This window comes from Amphiura filiformis, unplaced genomic scaffold (assembly GCF_039555335.1).
Source record: "Amphiura filiformis unplaced genomic scaffold, Afil_fr2py scaffold_104, whole genome shotgun sequence".
NCBI lineage: Eukaryota > Metazoa > Echinodermata > Ophiuroidea > Amphilepidida > Amphiuridae > Amphiura > Amphiura filiformis.
In genome coordinates this window covers 103986-126741 of record NW_027305568.1, presented here as the reverse complement: position 1 = coordinate 126741, position 22756 = coordinate 103986, and the positions used below count along the sequence as shown (strand labels likewise).

General features: G+C 39.4%; 1 protein-coding gene across 1 annotated transcript; it reads left to right on the top strand.

Annotated features, from left to right (window-relative positions):
- The first annotated feature begins 22078 nt into the window (after positions 1-22078).
- Positions 22079-22426, top strand: LOC140144959 (protein NYNRIN-like). The gene has a single exon (XM_072166755.1). It carries the CDS (start codon positions 22079-22081, stop codon positions 22424-22426), a length of 348 nt encoding a protein of 115 aa, XP_072022856.1.
- The last annotated feature ends 330 nt before the right edge of the window (positions 22427-22756 follow it).

Sequence of the window (22756 nt, the reverse complement as noted above, 5' to 3'; positions counted from 1 at the left end):
TTGCCCCTTAATGAACCTTTGACCCTAAATTAAAAAAATACCACATATACACAGGGTAACTACAATTTATGTGTGAACATACCGTTACTGTCCTATGTTTTTCTTAGCAAATAAAAAAAATTGAAGTTTTTTCGTTTTATACCGGAAGTGACCCCTTAATGACCTTTGACCCCAAATCTGTGAGGACCCCATAGACACAAGATAATAACAATGCATGTGTGCAAGTGGTGTCACTGTCCTACGTAATCTGTGAGAGAAGAAGCATTTTAAGTTGAAATCACGTTTTTGACCCCTATGACCCCTGCGTGACCTTTGACCCCACGAGTTTCATATGACATGTAGGGGCATGGTCAATGATGGTTGTGACCAAGTTAGGTTAAAATCGGTGTAAGCATGTAAGTGCTAGAGCAAATGTAGTGGTCGGCAGAAAGAAGAAGAAGAAAGAAAGAACTAGATCTGGCTACAGATCTGGACCTAGCCGGGGCCGGAAATGCCAGTCTTAAAGTTTGACATTTGACCGCTTAACTTTGACCTTTGGGGTCATAAATATTTTCAACATGTTACCCCTTAATGACCTTTGATCCCGAATCTAAACATCTACTGCAGGCACTGGATAGTAGCAATGCATATGCGAAAGCAAAGTCAATTTCCTGTTTACTTTTCGAAATAAACAAAATTCATTTTTGGTTTTTGACCGGAAGTCACCCCTCACATGACATGATCTATCATGGTAAATAATGAGTTCTGTTTTGGTAAAATACATTGTATACCAGATATTGCGATAGGCCTACATAAAAACTACAACAAACAGAATACAAAGAATACATGAGTATGATTTTCTGTGATAAATGTCTTTGGTACATTTAATCAGTCATTTGTACGGAATTGAAATGTAACAACAACAGTAATAATAATATTTGATAATAATAAAATGATAATAATAATAATAACAATAATAATAATAATAACACTAATAATAATAATAATAATAATATACATTTCTCAGTAACCATGTAGGCCTACATCACAGTTGAAAATGGGAATTTGCTTTAAATTTTGCCAAAATCCGATGAAAATTTTGGTGAGTGTTGACAAGTTGTTGATTTAATTGTAAAATTAAAAGTAAAATCACACTTATTTCCCAACATTTTGAAAATCAAAATCCGCATTGGGACCGATTTACAACTCCTACACATGGTACACGCTACAGGAACCCGTCGGCTACGAACTTGTTTGTTTGTTGTTATTGCAGCTGCAATGTTTTAGCCCCGCCCATAACTTTAAGTTTCGCTGATGACTGTAAACAAGTTCAGTATACACGGTCCCCGAGTAATGCGGCGCATACATCGGTACGTATCGCGGCAAAGATCAGAGCAAAATGGTGAATACGATCCAGGACTACGCATGACAGTCGGAAGCGAAAAGATGAAAGGAGGGTACCGGGTATCAGGCGGGGTATCAGGCTATTTCTGGATGGGGAGACCCCGTCTGGACATGCATGCCGTGCGCGTAGAAAACTGAGTGAAATGCAACGTTCTACATGTGAATTTAATAATAATGCATAACATTTTCAAAACAAACAGAAAATTACATATTTAAAACTAAAATTTTCTGGTGCAAGCAATTTAGCACACGTTTTCTTAATCTTTTTATCACAGTTACATAATTATAGTTATCAACACTTTATAGAATTGTTTTGGATTATAAAGGTTTTAGTTTTATATTTGTTGGGAATCTGTAATTTGTCAAGAGTAATGTAATTATGTATTATACAAAGTTTGTCATCGTTGCCTGTGAAGGATTATGTTCAAGCACTAATTGTTTACAATCAGGAGCAAAAGAACAAAGAGAATAAGAAGACCGATTGATACCAATTTGTACATTATACACATACACCAAACCCATTTCTGAGAAGTGCACCTTATAATTTCAAAAACACCCTTGTTTGTGACATAAATAGGAGCGCAGCATTTGATACACAGCTAAATAGAATTTTATATTTCATTCACTCACTAGTGGGGGAGGTTTTTTTGTTAAAAAACTTCCACGTCCCCTCCTGAGTATCAAATGGTGCGCCCATAACTACGGGAGTGGTGTACCAAAACACAGGTGTACATCATTTCCCCAGACAATACTATCCGTAGGTTACTAGACCTTATATATGCACAAACGCACCGCGCACATAGCAATGCTCTAAAAAAATTAACTCTCGCAGATGGTCTGTGAACATAGTCATCGAAAAATATAACAAAATCAAAACAGCTGATTTTACATAATTATTTTGCTTGTTTTATGACAAAATGTATCGCAAAATATTTACAAAACATGTGCAAAACAATTTTTTTTTTTTTTTTCAGTCTCATATCAAGATGTACAGTTTTTTTTTTTTTTTATCAAAGTTTCATAAAATAAAGCATGGCTTTAGAAAAAATTATTCAGTTTAATGACATTAAAAAGTCCCATGCAGTCATCCGAGCGAAATGGAGCTATAGAGAAATTACATTTTCATGTAAAATGTCATATTTTGTCTTGAATACACAGCTTTTGGCTCAACCACTTGCAGTCTATGTTAGCACACGTATGCTACTAACAATGGTGTAAATAACTGAATTTTGATAATAATCTTCTGAATGAGCAAATCACTGAATGGGTCTTTAATATCAACCAACATTTTACAAGTCATTCAATGTAATTATTACATTCAATAGGATCACGTGAAATATACAGCTGTATCTTAAAAGATTAGTAACAAAATTTCTAAGTACAGAGTTAGATACAAAAAAGATACATTTGTTAAAATAACAACAGACGCTGGACGTGGGCTACAGACACTCGGCTGTGGCCAGAATAGATACTTTTCGTCCCCGGTGCAAATGTCATTCACCATAGTTTATAATTATTTCAAAGCAGAAATAGGCAAATAGCACTCAGGTAAAAAGAAGTGCGAACGTTTATGACGTAGAATACAAGCTCACCTTTTAGCTTCCATGATTCTAATGTCCGTTCAGGAAACAAACACGAAATATATTCCAGCATAGGAAATCATTCCCATGCATGTAGTAAAACTTTTTACGAAACAAAATTACTGCAAAAGTCCACACACTGCTTTGTTCTAGTCTCAGGCTCTGTCCGACATATTCAAGCTCAAAAGCACAAGAAATCCATTCAGCAAATTGAAGCACAAAAGTAATTCCAGGTTAGAAAGTCTAGTTTCCAGAATAGATCCATAACCGCGCTCGCACTCCATCAGATGCAGTTCAGTCTTCTGGATTTTGGTCAGGATATGCATGGGTTATTATCCGAGTTTGACGGGCGCTTTCAGCGGCAAGTCCTGGCTCTTGGTCGCCGTAACCTGTTGCCTAACTTAATGGTGGACGGGTCACGGCATATTTTTACTATTTAAAAGTTATATATAAATTCCAATGGTAAAAATCCTTTTAAATTCATATTGTTCCTTGCCACGTTCATTGTTGCTATTTAAAGCTATTTTGATAACCAACTTTAGTGCATACACGACCCTTAGTGGATTCAGGCGGATTCCGCCGGTGGTGTTTACGAAAGATGCTGCAAAGAAAATGATAGAAAAACAAAAATAGAAATAATTTTTTCAGACAATAAACATTTCCAATGAATGAATGAAAATCAATGGTCATCCCCGGAGTCATCCGAATTAGTTCAACATGTCGAACATGCCCGCGAATATTCCATGTTTTCAATATCTAGTCACTGAAAGGTGGTACTGGTCTTAACACTGGAATTATGGAAAATGTTGTGCCTCATAACTGCTAAACTGATAAAAGATATACATATTTTAATAGAAAGGACTTGATGAATCCATCTAGGAGGTCACATTTGGGTAAAAATGCTAATTTCTTGAGAAAATCAAAAAAATTATTAAAAACTAGAAGTATCTAGGATCAACTTCACAAAAAGATATTTGAGCAAAATTTAGCATTTCTTGATGACTTTTGGTGGAAATTTCGAAAAGTTGGTCAACATTTTTATTGACCTTGAAAAGAAACTGGATGTCTTGAAGGTTTCACTGAGGAATTAATCATATCAATCAATTATAACTGTAATTAATCAAATGAAAAAGTGTACTTACAAAATATTTTTGCAGATCAAGCTGGGTTTTAAGTCTTGGTACTGATGTGCTATAGGAATTTGGTCCTCGAAAGTCTGATTTGTAAAACATTCCTCGAATCTTTGGTTATTCTTTTGTGACAGATTTTCTTGAATGATCTTGAAATCCCAATTTGAAGACTTACTTCGCATATTCCGTAAACGTGGAAAGGCTAACATCTGAACATAGGGACATATATTGACCGAATTCTCATCAAGTTTGTCGCCTAGTAGGCCTATATATTATAGGACCTATATTCATGATAAGGCCTTGGTCTGGTTCATATGAAGTTCTATAGGCTTAGCCCTGGTCCCATGGACGTGTGTTGGCCTGGAAAACCTTTAACGAAACCTGCAAAAAAAATGGTAAATGTAATATAAAATTTTAACCAATATCAGGGATTTGGACACAAATATAATTTGTTTAATGAGAACAAATCTAAGATTACAGTGGTATCTCTGAAGACACAGGCTATTTTATGAAGAGATTCATTTTAGTTTTGGAAATGGACAATGTAATTCTTTTTGTATCTATTATTTTTATTAATCAAAACAACGAAGTATAATGGTCATTGCAGCCTCTATACTGTTTAAGGTTTTAATCAGGGCTGCAGTTGGACTATTCATTGAATATTAAAAGAAAGAGTATTTTGTAAGTTTTAACTCCCGGAATTGGTCTTGGTATTAAATGGGTTATTAAGTCATATCAGTCAACATATTCAAAATGTACTTACAACATACATGTAAATTGGCCATTGTTTTCTTGGTACTGCATGCGTCGAAACAGAATTTCATCCTCAAATCTCATTCCAGTATGTTATTGTCAATGTTTGTAGCATGTTTGGTCGATCGTTGACAACTCGATGACCTGCCCCGTTGTAATATTCCATAGTCTTGGTGTGGCCTTCTTCTGTCCGATGAGGTAGAAGATCGTATATAGCATCGTGCGATACCAAAGCTGTCGACTGTGCCATGTCCCCTGGGAGCTGAGCCGATATGTCTGTGGTTGTTATACGTGAGATGTTGCCTATACTCCTTCTGCCGCTTCAAGGCTAAAAATCTTGCCAGGTCGGATGGGGTCTCGTTGTGGCGCGGCGGTGGTGAATGGAAGGGAGGGGGGGGGGGTAGTGGAGTAATTTCCACTACCCTGTTCCTGTTCTTGACATTTCAGAGCTACTATTATCTTTGAGAGGATAGAAATAAAATATCCGTTTATTTTATTGATAATTCAGGCTGACATTTTTGCCTACATTTTCATATGAAGTAGGATTTTTTTATGTTTCTGTGTTTTTTATTTTTGTTATAGGCGCACTAATACGCGCAAATATAACTTTCACTAAACTATATTGCATTACATATTTCACTAAGCATGTTAAGTATTATAGGTTTAATTTCACATATTGTATACTAAATATTGCACTAAACGTGCTAAATGTTACAGATTGCACTTAATATGCAGGTTCAATTTATTGCATTAAATATTGCACTATAAACTTGCTAAATATACAGGTTGTACTAAATATTAAAGATTTACTTTCAAATATTGGAAACTAAACATTGCACGAAACGTCCTATATAAAATGCTACAGATTGCACATAATAATTTATACAGGTTCAATTCCGAGGTTCAATTTCAGACATTGCATTAAATATTGCACTACATATTTATAAATTGCACTAAATAATTACTATAGGTTAATTTTCAGACATTGCACTAAATTATACAGATGTGATGCTGCAGATGTGGGTACTTCTTCGTATAGGCCTATGGGTATCGATTCCCAGATTACTGATACCTAAAATGCGATGAAAGTCGGATTATGATATGAATAATACGTATTAAGTACCTGTGCATAATATAATGCAGGACATGGTTTTACATAGATATGATCAAGAAGAGTGCCGCCAGCCGTGGTAGGATCTGTGATAACTTGATGGTATTGGCTTAAGGACTGGAACTCATTTGCTCTACCTCCCATTAAATTGTGATTGAAGTCGCCAACAAAGACTGTATAATCTGTATCAAGTAAATCAGTTTGTGCAGTGATGTTATTCATTTCTGTACAAAATGTCCCTGTACTAGTTCCAACGGGTTTGTATATGACGGTAATTAGCATGTTTGTGTTTCCATGTGTCCTAATTGCAAGTGCATCACATACATCGCTTGGAATGGGCACTACTGTGTAGTTGACACCATTTTGAATGTAAATTGCCACACCTCTGCCTCGAGTAGAATGTATTGCTTCTAAAGAGTAGCCTTCTATTGCAAGAGAGTCTAGGCTACTATTGTCTGTCAACCATGTTTCTGATAAACAAATAACATGTGCTTTCCTAATTTCTGTATTGCTCTTCATGTCTTCGATGTGTCGACGTAAGCTCTGTATATTATGATGAGCAATTATGAAATACTTATTCTGATCGATGGGTAGCATAGGATTGGCATTGGATAGATCACAAGTAGGCATCTCTGCAACATATCGTGCTACATCTGGATTGCAATAGATCCGGGAAAAATCACAGTTGGTTAAATGCATTCCCTCTAAAGTTGTCACTCGACTAAGTGCAACGTATGCCATTGATTCTTTGAAACATTTCATAGAAATCACAGCTTGTTCAGTTGTCAGTCCCTGGACTTTGTGAACAGTAACAGCCCAAGCAAGTTTCAATGGAATCTGTTCTCTTGTGGTACTGAAGTTTCTTCCTTTCAATTGAAATGTTTCCTTACGTGGCATTATAGCGACACACGATACATACTCAGGTGGTATAACTTGTGATGATCGAGCCTTCCTTCCAATTTTGTCACTGTCAAACCTGACATAGACAGCCTGTGGCATGTTCTTGGAGTTACCGAATTCAATTCCTTTAATGGTACCAGATACTCCATTACAACGACCATCGGGAACATCAATGTTAGCTATTAGCATAGTTCTAGCACCTACTGCTAACTTCAGATAAGGTACAAGTGATGTGTCGTCTTTTCGACGTGATGTGTCATGTGGTGTTTCGTGGACTTTGATCACTCTGCCACCCTTTTGGTCAACGTCTTCTGCTTTGATAGTAAATGTTTCCGTGTTTAGTGAAGCTAACTTTGTTTCATTGTGACTGTCAACATCCACGTTGAGGTAAAACAAGTGTAACGCGTCAGAAGGTGCTTGACGAATGTGCTCATGAACTATGCGGGAACGTAAGAGTTCCTTGTCTGCTTCTTCTAGTGGTTCGTTTTTTTTTCGCACGCGAAGTCGGTTCAACATTTGGGCAAATATTGCATCATCCCGCTGTCGCATTATTTCAGTTAGTTCAACTTTCTCAAACAGTGAATTCCATAAGTCTTTCAAGGGTTCTTCGTGTGGGAAACACAAAGGTGTGGGTGGACTTATCGGTGGTAATTGAAAGAAATCTCCTACTGCCAGGATAGAGACATTGCCAAAGTAGGAAGTGTATGATGTTCCTTTGATTTGTTGTAATCGTCCGTGAATGTACGATAGCTGAGTAGCACTAACCATAGATATTTCATCTATAATTACAAGCTGTACGTGTTGATACTTTGTGCGGAGCGTGCTGAGACTTTGTTCTCCAAGAGGTTTGTAATCTTTGGCCATTCTAATACCTGTTTTTAAGGCTGTGCAGATGGTTTGACCAGAAATGTTATATGCAGCTGTTCCAAGATGTGACATTAATAGCACAGTTACATCATCAGCGGACTCGGTCATTGTTGCAAATTTCTTTTGAGCATAGTAACTGATGCATCTGATCACATGCGATTTTCCAGTTCCTGCACCTCCAGTGAGGAAGATATGAAATGGGTCTATTCTGTGATTTCTTGCTTTTTCATCGCACCATTTAGCAACATGATTAAATAACTGTCGTTGTTTATCATTAAGCTGACGCATCATAGTCTCTGCCTGTTCTTCAGTTATATCTGGATTACGGGTTTCAATAGCACACCTTGGTAAACCTGCATCACGTTGGCCAGGTCTATTTCCTGGTTGAAGTTCAGGAACTTCAATTTCAGCTAAGTCATCATCTGAGTCTTCGATTCTAACATCTTTTAATCTATCATCAATACGTTGCTGCTCAGATTGTGGAGCAATTCCTGCCCAAGCATCTTCCATATTTTCTACTTCTTGAAGTACTTCCCACGCTTCATCTAGTTCATCTGTTTTCGGTTCGAATTCTGACATGTTTTGTTCAACCACGTCTTTAACTCGTAGTCTGTCTTTGTTGATAGTTGTGTATCCAGTCATATGATAACTTTCGTAGGTGGGAAAACTATCTGGCTTGATATTTGGACTCCTATGAGGAAGGTATAAACGTAGCATATTCATATGATACCTCTCACTGTCTTTCTTTTTGATACCCTTGGGTAACGAATGACAGCTGGCTTTCCTTTACGTTCTTTCATCTTGATGCCATGGGTGTTCAACTGTATTAGTTTATCTCGACGATCAGACGCTTCGTCATCATCGGTTTCATCATCTACGTTATCATCTGGGTCTCTATTGATATTGTCCGATTTGGCCGACACTTGATAGTGAGTTGAGTAAAACGTGGCCATGCACATGTTGTTGTACTTTGGCGTACTTGGTATATCAAGATATTTTTCAATTTGAGTAGTCTGCCATACTTGCTCAGAATTACCTGCATTTGCTTGTAGTTGTGTCAGAGGTAGAGATATCCGTTGTCCGTCTAACGCAGTTTGCAGAAACATTACTTTTCGTGTGCTATTTCGCAAAGGCATACTACAGATAAGGTAGACTGCTCCCATGACACTAACTTCTCTGTTTTGGAGGTAGATACTTCCAAGCTTTCGTAATTGCTGTATGGCATCATTGTTTCCTTGTGCTGCTTCTTTCTGAGCATTTCTGAGCAAGTCACCCATTTCTCTTTCTGATTTAGTAATGTAGGATACAATATACATAACGCATGCATATGGATCGAGTACATATTGAATATCCATGTTGCCATTCCAGCAGCGAATCAGGTCTGGGTTGTAATTGTTGATCCATTGGTCTTCAAGACGCCTTTTTAGGTACATGGTTTGCCGCTTTGAAAGCGTCTCTAGTGCCTGTTCAAATTCGTCTTGTCCAATTCCAGCTAAACAAAGAACGTCATAAAAATCTGCAAAGTCATGATCAGGATTCTGCAAAAGTTCCCAAATGTTGTTCAGCATATTTTTGCTTTCGTTTCACGATCTAGGGTTTTCTGATGTTCTTCATCATTTTCATCTCTTTCTGCTGTTGGCATGGTTGGAGTGCAAATGAATGTTCTGTCTGATGGTGGTTTTGGAAAATTAAACCGGCATGTTTTCCCTGTTTTTCTGCACGATCTTGTGTGAGTTTTACTGTGAACTTGCACACTCGTAACAATTTCATGTAATTCAGGATCAGTTTCTGGTGGAATTTCGCATGATATGTATCTATCAACGAATTCTATGACCTCATTATCTGGATCTTCACCCATTTGGGGGGCATTTTCAACCCACGCAATCATGTGAATATGCGGCCAGCCACGTTGCTGGAATTCTGTCCTGTAGAAGTAGTCCTTCACTTTGCCAATAGGATTAGCTGGTGACATAATCACGTCATTGATAAATGTGTGTAATCTTTCCTGAAACAGTTTGGCAGCTGCAACTGGATTGGACATGATGATATCGCAATGTTCATCCCATGACATATTCTTATGTTCCTCTGGTGTCATTGGTGGTTTTCCTAACATCTTAAGGATAGAATTATGTATTTCGATCCATCGTCTATCAGCAGCACTAAATGTCACAAAGAAAGTAGGAATTCCTAGTTGACGAATCATTGCAAAGATATCTTTCTTCGATTTTTCCCAGTATGCAGGGGTTCCTCTAAGTTGAGCCAGGAATCGGTAACCTTCGTCTCTTTTAATAAGTTGCTTCACCTGTTCGTGGTCTCGTAACATAGATGCTGTGATTTTTTTTCCATCTGAAGTTTTTGTGCAACCTATTCTAGTAGCAATAGATACATTTGAATGAATTTGATGTACTTCTGTGCAGTAGAGAGCAAAGAATATATATTCCGGGTTCCTGGCAAATCTATTATCAGCTGAAAAGAGCCTGGCATTGAAATATCTAGAAGGCGAAAGCTTTTGTTCTCGGCTCTCGTTATACGTATTAGAACCATCTGGAAATTCTACTGGGAAGCACTTCGGTTCCATTTCTAAAACGTGTTCTGGCTTATTGCCTTGTCCTGGAGCCACTGACAAAATAGTGCTATCACTCTTGTCTGCTGCGTACTGTGCAAAATCTACAGCATGTAAGAATGAATACAGCGGTGCTGACGTGTTTGTAACATCATGTTCATTTTCATTGACTTCATTACTTGGGATGTTATCTCGATCAACAACATTGTCATCTCTGGTCTGATCTTCATTATCAGAATGATCGTCTTCATTGCTATCATGGGAGTGTCGCAAACTTGTATCATCTCCACACTCATCAGTGACATTATCTACATTCATACTATTGTCATCAGCATGATTGACCGATTCATCATTGAGATCGTTGTCAAAGTCATGAACATTAGCAACATCATCATTATCTTGGATATGATTGACATTGGGGGAGGTATCACTGTCACCTTGTGTACATTCATCTCCTGAATCTGGTATGTCATCTTCATTATCATCGGAGTGGTCACTGTGAATTAACTGGTCATCTAACATGTTGTCAAAAGCTTCAAAGTTAATGTCAATATCTTCGTATTCAGGGTTGTTTTCTTTCAACCAAACAAGTGCTGATCTTATTTTACTTGGATTGACATCTTGGCACATGTGATGTCCTTTATATTCCAGTTTTCTTTTCAGTTTTACTCTGATCAGACTATGGTCCGTTGGCAGTCTTGGTAAACTTTGGGCAACTGAGTTAACATCAGCTTTTACACACACTATCTGGCCATGAACTCCTTTTTGAGCACCCTTAATTAGAGATATCATCTTCATAAAGGGTATTGCTGGAGCTATTAGGTGCCTTTCTAGCATATTCAAATGCGAAAGTTCGGGAGGCTGATCCTGTATTTCCAACCCGTTAACTGTTGCTATTGTTGGCATACGTTTAGCTTTCATACTTCCATGACAGGTATTACATATCCATGTTTTGCTGTCATCCCTATCTTCCACTACATTTATATCTTCAATGGACATGCCAGGAGGAGACTTTTGAGTAGAATCCGTTGATTGTAGTTTTCTTTTCTGAGTATTTTAACCTGGTGTCTGAAGTTAATTCTTTGACATATTTGACATACAAATACCAGCTGCATACCTTCTTTGCAAAATAATTTGAATCGTGATATTACCGTGTCAATATCAGAAGGCTTTCTTGATCTACGTAATTGGTTTTCCTGGATTTTTAATACCTTCTTTTGAGGGTCGTTATAAGCATCTTTAGATCTTTCGCGGGCTTGAGTACGTTTACGTCGTCCTTTCTCTGGATTTTGGTATGCTTCATGTGAATGTACACGTGCTTGTTGTTTCTTTCTTTCAGCTATATCTGGATTCTGATATGCTTTACGTGTTTGTTGTTTCTTTCTTTCAGCTATATCTGGATTCTGATATGCTTCACATGCTTGTTGTTTCTTTCTTTCACGTCTTTCTATCGACGCATAATCTTCTCTTGCACGTTTTCGCTTTTTGGCAAGAAGGTCACTTTTCTTTTCTTCGGAAAGCCCTTGGTACCAAGTTTGCCATCTCGAGAGTCTGGGACTTGGGTCACGTATTTCATTTAGAGAGCTTGTGTTTTCCGTATCCTCTTGATCTGATGAGTCATTTGTCCGTGTTGGAAAGAAGGAACACCCTGGGTCACTTTCTGTATGTGTATCTTCATTAGTAGCAATGGGTATAATGTAAAACATTCTTTCAGCCAAGTGCAATTTGTTAGCCAAACCACTCAAGTATGCATGCAAATATTGAAGGTCTTTAAAACACAATGCAATGGCAGTGCCGTCTGCAATAGGGAAACCAGACTGATCTCGTGAATGAGAATCAAAAATATAAAACCGCCTGTCTCTGAATTCTTGTAAATGGCCATCATGTAACAATCAACATTGAAAATTACCTTATTTGTAATACTAAATGATGTTTCCAATTCAATAGTAAGCGGGTCGCGTTCAATGTTTGGGTTGTCATCAAGCCTCCCGTACCTTACAGTATCGTACCGAACTGTGTAAGTGCTATTACCAAGAGCAAAATTAGTTGGCAATTGATCATTGGTCAAAATTCCGTCATTAGCAAGCTCAAAACATGCTTCTAGTTTGGTAGCGGTAGTCTTATATAAGGCATCTCCATGTATCAACATTTCGTCTATATGAGATGAATTCAATATGCTCTCAACATGCTCGATACTACAGAGCATTGCTAAACTGTTACACGAGCATTGTTTTGCTCTTGATAGTGGGGAAAAACGCTCATCACCTTGATGGAAGTTTCCAAAGACCTTATTTGTTAACCCTGCTTCATGCCTTTCTAAAGTTGTACCAAGTTTTTCTTTGCCTGCTGTTCCGACATCGCACGGGACCTTCTCGATTTGCGTGGCATATTTGTTAGTTAGGCCTAGCCTATTCAATTTATTCAAATACAATAGTTTTGTCCTTAAGTATAATTGTAATCGCTATACAAATGAATTTCTTGTAGTAGTGAAATAAGCTGTGATATAGTATACAGCGTTATTAGATATTTAATGGTATTTTCCAGGTAACCAAAATTCGTATATAGTAGGCCTAGGCCTACCGGGCAGTAGGGTGAATATAATATCAAGCACTGATTATAAGTGATATTGAGTATAGTGTTCTTTATTCAAGTTCATATGTTCGTTCGTGATCTTTTTATGGACGAGGAATTTTCACAATATGAATTATAACAAAGTTTACTCAATAACTTACTGCAGTAAATCAAATGTATATCAGTTCTTATAATATATAAAAGTATATAAGTATGTATACAGTATAAGTATATATCAAGTTCTTGCACTCAAGTTGGTTATCGTCCTGGCTACGTTATGTGGCCCCACAGCCTGGGGTAGGCACCCGAAGCTAGGCAACTTCTAGGTCTCAAACGGAAAGAAAGAAGGCAGAGAAAAGAGATGAGAAGAATAAAAGAATGAAGTAGATGAGTAAATGAATGATTGAATGAATGATCGGGTAAATGAATGAATGATAGAATGAATGAAGGAAACAAGCAAGAAATTAAGAAATAAGAAAACAAGCAAGTAATTTTCTTATTTCACGTTCTCATATACGAGATTTTTATACGAGCAATCACAAACGTGTCTTGTTCAGAGCAACGCCACAGACACACTGGGAAAATAATTTTCCCATGGCTTTCAAAGCAAGTGCGTGCACCAACCTGTTTTCACCAGGAGGGTGAAAGTGCATAGGAACAATGCCGGAAACTACGTCACGCTATTGTTCGACTTAAACTACATCATTTTTAACCCCTTCCGTTTCCGTTAATACAGCTTTAGTCTCCTCCACCTTCGCAACACGGTACGTGGAGTGACTGGAATCACAATGACAGCGGAGGAGAATACTAGCTGGTCAGATAATTTAATTATATCAAGCATATAATACCTGAACAATCACCGTCATTTGATCGATTTACTACAGAATATATTGTATACACAAAATATAATTTTAAAATTGTAAACCTGTTAACTTATATAGGCCTACTTGTGTACTAAAGTATAAGGACACGTGAATAAAATCATGTAGAAGACAAAATGGCCGCTAATCCGCCTATTGTCTAGAGTTAAACTACATCTTCCGGTTTGTTACGTAATACTAGGATGCCATGCCCTGTTTTCACTCACCCAAACCACGCCCACATCACTGTACCCACATAGACATTGTATTGTGTACCACGCACCTATGCACGCACACAGCCCCTTTGTGTTTCGCCGAATGTACCGTAAATGCGTGATGTCGGCTGTAAAATAACACTAAACACTGCATTGTCCACTACACACACACCCACACATATAAATACCTCCCATTCCCGCACACATCAGATGTCGTGAAATTGGTAAAAGATTTATCTAATTGAGCAAAAGAAAAACTGAGAAGAATCATAGCCGTACTGCTAGAAATGATGAAGTAAATAATACACGTAAATAAGTAAATGATAACTAAACAAAGAAATAATTAAATGAATATAAAAAGGTCAGGTATAAAATAAAACTGAATTGTGTGATAGTAGGCTTTCAACGACGGAAGTTCATAACAACAAAAAAATAAGGTTCTTCATATCTCTGTTTATACTTTCCTGGTCAAGAAAGTTCATAATTTCACTTTTTCAAAATCCCCCCCCCCCGCCAACAATCATGGCTACACCACTGAAGAGGTTGCATGTTTTCTGTAATAATTTGACTTTCCTGATGATACAAATAATAGTTCTTCCGCTTGTTTTTGAGTTTTTTTTTTTTAGCCCAGCCTATGATATCATCATCATCATCATCATCATCATCATCATCATCATCATCATCATCATCATCATACATGTGCTATAGAAGTATAAACAAAAATGTTAGCATTACGACATAAACCAGAATCAAGACATACAATAATTAGACACTTTCTCTCAGTTTCTTTCAATTTCTTCACCAGGGACCCCCCTCCCTCCACACACACTCACACACCCCCTTGGATGAACCATACATCTTTAAATCTATGAGCGAACACTTTATATTTATTTTTAAAAAAATTGCGTCTTGTCATCCTGTTTTTAATTATTGCATCAAATTTAAATTAGTTTAGGGACCGTTCACAAACACTTGTAAGGGGGGGCCTGATGCAAAAAGGGGGCCCTGAAAATTGTTGACCCTCCTAAGGGGGGGGGGCTGAAAAAAATGGCCACCCCTTCCTCAACAGCCCGAAAAGGTTGACCGCCCAAAATAAGGATTTTAGGCGCTAGCGCCCTAAAAGCAATGTAGAGTGCCATTTTTTCACAATTTTTTTATACTTTTCAACTTTTTCCGCCCTTTTTTCTTTACTAATGCTTTTTGCCGCCCTTCTTCTTCCACCGCCCTTCTTTTTGCCGCCCTTCTCCTTCTGCCGCCCTTCGTTTTTGCCGCCCCTACTTTGACCCGGGGCTGACTAACGTAATTGCGTGTGGGTTTGATTACTCATGTCTTGACACTGTCAGCTCTCTCTCTCTTTTAAGTTTGCCGCGACGTGTACCATGTCTATATACTACCGGGTATGCTGTTGTCACAGATTTGGAGTCAAATGGCAATAGGGCCATAATTTACTGGTGTCCGATAAAACTACCTTAAAGCCTTAATGTACGATTTCCGTCAAATTTTAATTTTGTTATTCTTTATTCAAAATGTTGATATAATATTAGTAATAACTGACAGGAAGGGTTGATGTCCATTTTAAGTTGAAATAACAAGGTAAAGGGAAAGAAACCCCACTGGTTATTTTGGCCATTTAACATGCAGTTTTATGGGAGGACATATTGTCATAATTTGTTGCCAGAAGATAGAAGAAGAAGAAACCAGTCTTAAAGTTTATGGTGTAGCATGTAGGGGCTTTATCCGTCTTCCATAGGCTGAGATACAGCTATTTTTCCGTAATTTTACACATTTTTTTACAAATTTGACGTTTTGACCTCCTTAATGACCTTTGACCCCAATATAAAAAAAACCTCATACACACCGCTAAAATGCATTGTTACAGTTTAAATTTAAAAAATCTACTATGCTTAGTTATGGAGATAAAAATTCTTGAAGTTATTTAGCTTAAAACCGGAAATGACGTCTAAATGACCTTTGACCATAAAAATAAAAATACCGTGCATACATTGGGTAACACTAATGCATATATGAAGTTAATGTCACTCTAGTCTAGTTACGTTTTGAGATTTTAAAAAATGAACATATTTGATGATTTTTGGTTTTTGACCGGAAGTGACCCCTTAATGACCTTTGACCCCGAAACTGTAGACACCCCAAAGACCCTGGTTGGTAGCAATGCATGTGTGCTAATGACAACACTCTGCTATGTAATTTGTAAAAACAGTGATTTTTAAAATATTTTTAGCTTTCAGACCGGAAATGACCCCTTAATGACCTTTGACCCAAATTCTGTGAATAATCTATAGGCACTGGATATAGCCGATGCATATGTGCAAGTGACATCATCGTACTATGTAATTTGTGGCAGAAGAAGCATTTTGATGATATTTGGTTTTATACCGGAAATGACCCCTTAATAACATTTGACCCCAAATTTGTGAACATCCTATAGACACTGGATATAGCCGATGCATATGTGCAAATGACGTCATTGTAGGATGTAACATGTAGGAGAAGAAGCATTTTGAATTTGTTGCCAGAAGAAGAAAGAAAGATCCGATAGCATCACAAGACCTAGCCGGTGTCCCGGCTAGGTAAAGAAAGAAGAAAGAACCTGTAAGAAAAAAGACACAGCCGTGACTAACGTCACGGCTGTGTAAATAGTCAAATAATTCTTACATAGCATCAAGTCAGGGTTTCATACTCAAAGGGTAACTAAAAAAACATGTGCAATTTCACTTAGTTGCCAGCGGAAGAAAACGGGAAGATTACAATGGTTTGTTTCCAGCGGAAGAACCCGAACGGTTACAATACCTTACACCCCCAGCTAGGTAAAAAACAAATTCAAAATGTGTTTTTAAGCACCTTTTGTGTCCCCCATGCTAAATCGGTAATCTGTACACCCTTTGTCACCCTTTGACGTACAATTTAGAGTATAAACACGTAGATGACTGTACATGATCTAATCATCCCGGCTGGAAAATGTTGAGCAAGACTCGTGTACTATACATCACGCTCATACGTTATATGACAATATGACGTACAATCACGTATGTAATGCATGGTTTGAGGTTTATTCAGCTAGTAAGTTAGATCTCGTCATACACATTATTATCATGGTATATTGTAATTGTATACGTCAATTTTGTTCAGTTTGATTCAACCGGCTTATAAAGTTTTACTTTACACGGAAGGGGAAGTTAGCAAAAAAACAATAAATTTATGAGTGTAAAAGGGGGGGGGGGAGATGTGGTTTTGGGGGAAGGGGAGGGACAAATAATATTTATAAAATTATAAGTAAGGCGAGAAAGAGAGAAACCCTGTTCTACGGGCGAACGGACCTTTCAAGTAGGGTCGGTCGGTCGGTTGGTATTTAAAAAAAAATTAAATAACCCAAAAACCACAAAAATCTGTAAATAAATTTCAATTTGAGAAAATACAAAAAAAATTGTCCTGAAATTTCCGAAATTTGGGGTCGGCATTCATTTGTACAGGAAAAATTTGTTTCCCAATTTGTTCAAAATAGAACAGGGTTTTCGTTTTTCGTCGCATAAATAAATAAATAAATAAATAAATAAATAAATAAATAAATAAATAAATAAATAAATAAATAAATAAATAAATAAATAAATAAAAATAAATAAATAAACATTATTTATGTTTGTACATGGGGGTGCTGTGCAATAATCATGATCCTTTGATATCCATGATTTATCCTTGCAAATTTATAGCATCGAACCTCCAGCCAATGTTCCTTGTCAGTGCTAGCCACGAAACAAGTTCACAACTGTAGCCACTCCTTCAATGGTCGCCATTTCAGTGATTGACAGTGATGTAATGCAAATATGGCGCTGGCCATCTGGTCACGTGCGCATTTATAAATGCGCATTTATATATACAACCGAAGTCTACTGATCATGTTACCGCCTTAAAGAAGCTGGGTTTGGACGTCAGCATCCCAAATCAAATGGCCCCGCCCATAGCTACATCAACTCCCAAACCACCACCCAGGACCGTCCCTACAGCCCCAGCAGTTTCTACAGACCAGCCACTGAATCTGTCCATGGAGCAGATGGAGAGTCTACTCAAGGCTGTCCATTATAAGCCGCCGACCTTGCCCTCCTTCTTTGGAGAAAGATCACCTCGTGATGGAGAAGTTTCGTTCGAGGTCTGGGTGCGTGAGGTTGAGCGACATCTGCAGAGGGGTACTTCAGAGAACCTGATGCATAATCAAATCAGGAAGTCTCTGAAGGGCCCAGCTCTTACATTCTTCTTGTCGATGTCAGGGGACCTGAACCTTACAGAGACCATGATATCGATGAGAAGTTCGTTTGGGTCAGCAGAGAAAGGAATTTCTCTGCTGCAGAAGCTATTTCTTTCCACCCAGACTGAGGACGAAGACGTGGCATCGTTCTCCAGAAGGTTGCAAATTGCTCTAAATATGGCCATTACCAGAGGGGCTCACGTAGATGACCGTGATGGGACGCTGCGTGAGGTCTTCTGGAAAGGTCTCAGAAGAAGTGAAATTAGGTTGTCACTAAGGTATTTACACGAGTCAGGCATACCATTCGATGATCTCGTCCAAAATGCCGGGACGTGGAAGAGGATCTTCGAGAGTCGAGGCAGAGGAGTCAACCTGCGAAGACCGTAAGGTCCCACCAGGTGCAATCAAAAGTCCAGGAGGACGCCCTGCAGCGACTCGGGGGTCAAACCCGGATCTTCTTCCAACGAAAGGACTCGCCCACCTGTGAGGTGCTGGCGTTGTAGAGAGTTTGGACACGTCAGGAGAGACTGTCCAAGGCAGTCTTTAAACTGCCCCGCGCCGATAGCAGAGGGCATGCAGTAGGCGCGGACTCTCACAAGCAGCCCAAAACCACCAATAATCTCCTGAGTCGTTCGGTAGGGGAGGCAAATGAAAGTGTTATTACAATCAATGGCATTTCTAGCCGCTGTCTGGTTGACTCTGGCTCACAGGTCACCACGATAGCAGAGAACTTTCACGACCAGCATCTTGCAGACCTTGAAATTAAACCGGTAAGCGATCTCCTTCAGATCGAAGGAGCTGCTGGACAACATGTTCCATTCCTGGGATATGTTGAGGTGATAACGTCTGTGGGAAAGGATGTTGCTCCTGAAAGAGATCACGCTGTCTTAGCATTGATTGTACCTGACACCAACTACACCAAACAAGTCCCGGTAGTAGTTGGGACCAATGTGATCAGGTCCTGCAAGAACAGCTGTATCGTGAAGAACGGCATCAAATTCTTGCAGAAGATGACACTTTCATCTGCCTGGACCATAGCCTACAGATGCACAGCCAATAAAGATCGCTTCTTCCGGAAGAGCAAAATATGCAATGTCAAGTCTACCAATGTCAACCCTGTAGTAGTAGAGGCAAATCAGGTCACACTACTTGGTGGTTCTGCAAAATCTGGACCTGGTGGACTTGAATACACTGCAATCTTGGAACCAACATCAACCAGTCTTCCTGGAAGTTTGGCCATAAACCCAGCCTTAGTGAGTGTCAAGCCCGGCGAGGACGTCCCCATCCTGGTACACAACCTGTCCAATAAGTCTGTCACCATTCATCCAAGGACAGTACTCTGTGAGTTGCACACAAGTTCATGGATTGGTGATCCCCCTGGGACTCCCACCAGGACTGTGCAACAACAGCAGATGACAACCACCAGTACCAAAGATCAGTCTGCTGATAGCAGTAAACGGGTCACTCCAGACGAGTCAGTGGACCTCAAAGATTCCTCCCTGACTGACCATCAGATTCTTCAGGTCAAAGATCTTCTGAAGAGTTGGACTCCAGTCTTTTCCACCAGCAAATCAGACTTGGGACATACCACAGCCGTCCAACATGAGATCCCCCTGGTAAATGAAACGTCTCCATTTAAGCAACGTCACAGACGAATCCCACCTTCACAATATGATGAGGTTCGTCAACATCTCCAGGAGATGTTGGATGCTGGGGCCATCCGAGAGTCGCATAGCCCTTATGCCTCTCCAGTGGTTCTGGTACGCAAGAAGGATGGTAGCCTTCCGAATGCAACCGAATGCCATTTGGCCTGACAAATGCACCTGCAACCTTCAGAGGTTGATGGAACACTGCATGGGAGACCTCAATCTGAAGAAATCGTCGGCTGTATTCCATAGTGGCGTATCGTGATTTTTAGTCATTTTTTTGAAAATTGGCACATGTGTTTTTAATGATGTTCTCTTTCATTTTTCTAAGTCTCATCAGTCATAATTAGCTAATTAATTAGTAATTAATTAATTAAATGTGGCGTATAGTTACAAAGTGAGATTTGTTGTATTCCATAGTGGCGTATCGACCATACGCCACTTTTTATACACATTTTATAATTATGAAATATCGGCAAAAATGAAAAACATCGTATGTCATAGTGGCGTACGCGTATCGGACCTATACGCCACTATGGAATACGAACGACGAAAAGTAACGCCATAGGGATTACACGGCGACCGAGGTGGCGTACGGTAAACGTAAGGTTAGGGTATTGCGTTTTGTTCGTTTTCCATAGTGACGTATAGTTTTATTGTCAGTTTGCCAGCAATAGTATGTATTTATTTCTTTTGAAAAATATATAACAATAAAAACTATTTAGTTTACTACAGAAATTTCACATCATTTACAAAATATAATGAATGTCCGATTTACACAACTCGATTTTAAATTGGCATTTCTTCAAACCCGATTTTCTCGAAAAGTTGTTTATTCGCGGCGCCCCACTATACGCCACTATGGAATACGGACGACGAAATGTCTACTCTACTTGGATGACATTATCGTGTATTCAAGGACATTTGAGGAGCATCTTGAGCGCCTAACAGCATCTTTGAGCGTCTTAAACAGTATGGTCTCAAGCTCAAACCATCTAAATGCCAGCTGTTTAGGGATCGTGTCAACTATCTTGGACATGTGATATCAGCCGAAGGTGTGTCCACTGATCCTGAGAAGACTGAAGCCCTGCGTACATGGCCCGAGCCTAATGATGTCAAGCAGCTAAGATCATTCCTTGGTTTTGCTGGATATTACCGGAGATTTGTGGAAGGTTACTCACAAATTGCAAAGCCATTGAATGCTCTCACTGGTGGACGCCCAAAGAAACAGAAAGGCAAAAAGAAGCCCTCTCTCAATACCCCACCACCATGGGAATGGACGGCCAAATGTTGCGAAGCTTTTGACACTATAAAAGCTAGACTGATGGAACCACCGGTACTTGCATATGCTGACTTATCTAAGCCTTTCATCGTACACACTGATGCCAGTGGAGAAGGGCTGGGAGCAGCACTTTACCGGCTCCAGGATTACAAGGAGCGTGTTATTGCATATGCAAGTCGGGGGTTGAGCCACAGTGAAAAGAACTATCCAGCTCATAAGTTGGAGTTCCTAGCTTTGAAGTGGGCTGTCACACAGAAGTTCCATGAGTACCTTTATGGAAATGACTTTGAGGTTGTTACCGAAAACAACCCTCTGACCTATGTGACAACCACAGCAAAGCTGGATGCTACCGGTCACAGGTGGCTGGCTGCACTGTCTGCTTACAACTTTACCATCAGATACAGGCCAGGCAAAGCTAATAATGATGCTGATGGTCTGTCTCGACGCCCACAGCTTACATGTACTAATGACAATGACACTCAACCAGAACTTCTCCAACCTGATGCCATCAAAGCACTGATTCAGTACCATCAATTGGGTCAGTCTATTGCGCAGGCACTATCCCAAGCAAACATGTCTGAAACCAATGTAGACCCCCTGTCATGCCTGGGGCCATGTCCCCTATCACCATGAGTAAATGGGTGGAGCTTCAAGCTGATGATGACATTGTAGGCAGAGTGGTAAACCTCAAGCAACAAGGGACACACCCAAAGGGCACTCAACTGAAGCAAGAACAGCCAGAAGTCCGGATCTTACTCAGGGAATGGAATCGCCTTTGCTTCAGAGAGGGAGCCCTTCACCGTAAACGGATGAGCCCAGATGGTACCACTGTCTATCAATTAGTTCTGCCTAAAAGCATGCGGGAGACAGCACTGCGTTGACTGCATGATGATGTTGGACATCTTGGGAAAGACCGGACCTTAGAGTTAGTAAGATCACGCTTCTTTTGGCCAAAGATGGCAGAACGTGTTGCAACCAAAGTCAGAACTTGTGATCGGTGCCAGCGGCAAAAGAAACAACCTGGTACCAAAAGAACAGCATCACTGGTCAATATACAGACAACTGAGCCTATGGAGTTAGTCTGTATCGACTACTTGACATTGGAAGAGTCTGTGGGTGGCTACAGCAATATCCTTGTGATCACAGACCATTTCACAAAGTATTATCAAGCCATCCCCACTCGCAATCAAACTGCCAAGACCACGGCTAGAGTTCTAGTGGAAAATTACTTCTACCACTACGGACTCCCAGCTAGACTTCATTCTGATCAGGGTCGTAATCCAGAAGCTCTGCGAGGTCTGTGATGTCACAAAGTCCAGAACAACCCCATATCATCCGCAGGGGAATGGACAATGTGAACGCTTTAACAGAACCCTCTTACAGATGCTAGGTACTCTCCCTGGTGAGAAGAAGTCTAACTGGAAGTCCTATGTTGCTCCGCTGGTTCACGCGTATAACTCAACAGTCCACGACTCCACTGGCTTCTCGCCGTTCTACCTTATGTTTGGGAGACACCCGAGGCTCCCTGTAGATGTATACCTTGGCATTCAACCGAGGGATGAAACTCAAAGGTCTCATCACGAGTTTGCCAGTGCAGTTAGGGAGCAACTGGACTTTGCTTTCCAGAAAGCAAG

Excerpts from the sequence above, each read along its gene's own strand:
- LOC140144959 (XM_072166755.1), top strand. The coding sequence starts at position 22,079 with ATGGCAGAACGTGTTGCAACCAAAGTCAGAACTTGTGATCGGTGCCAG.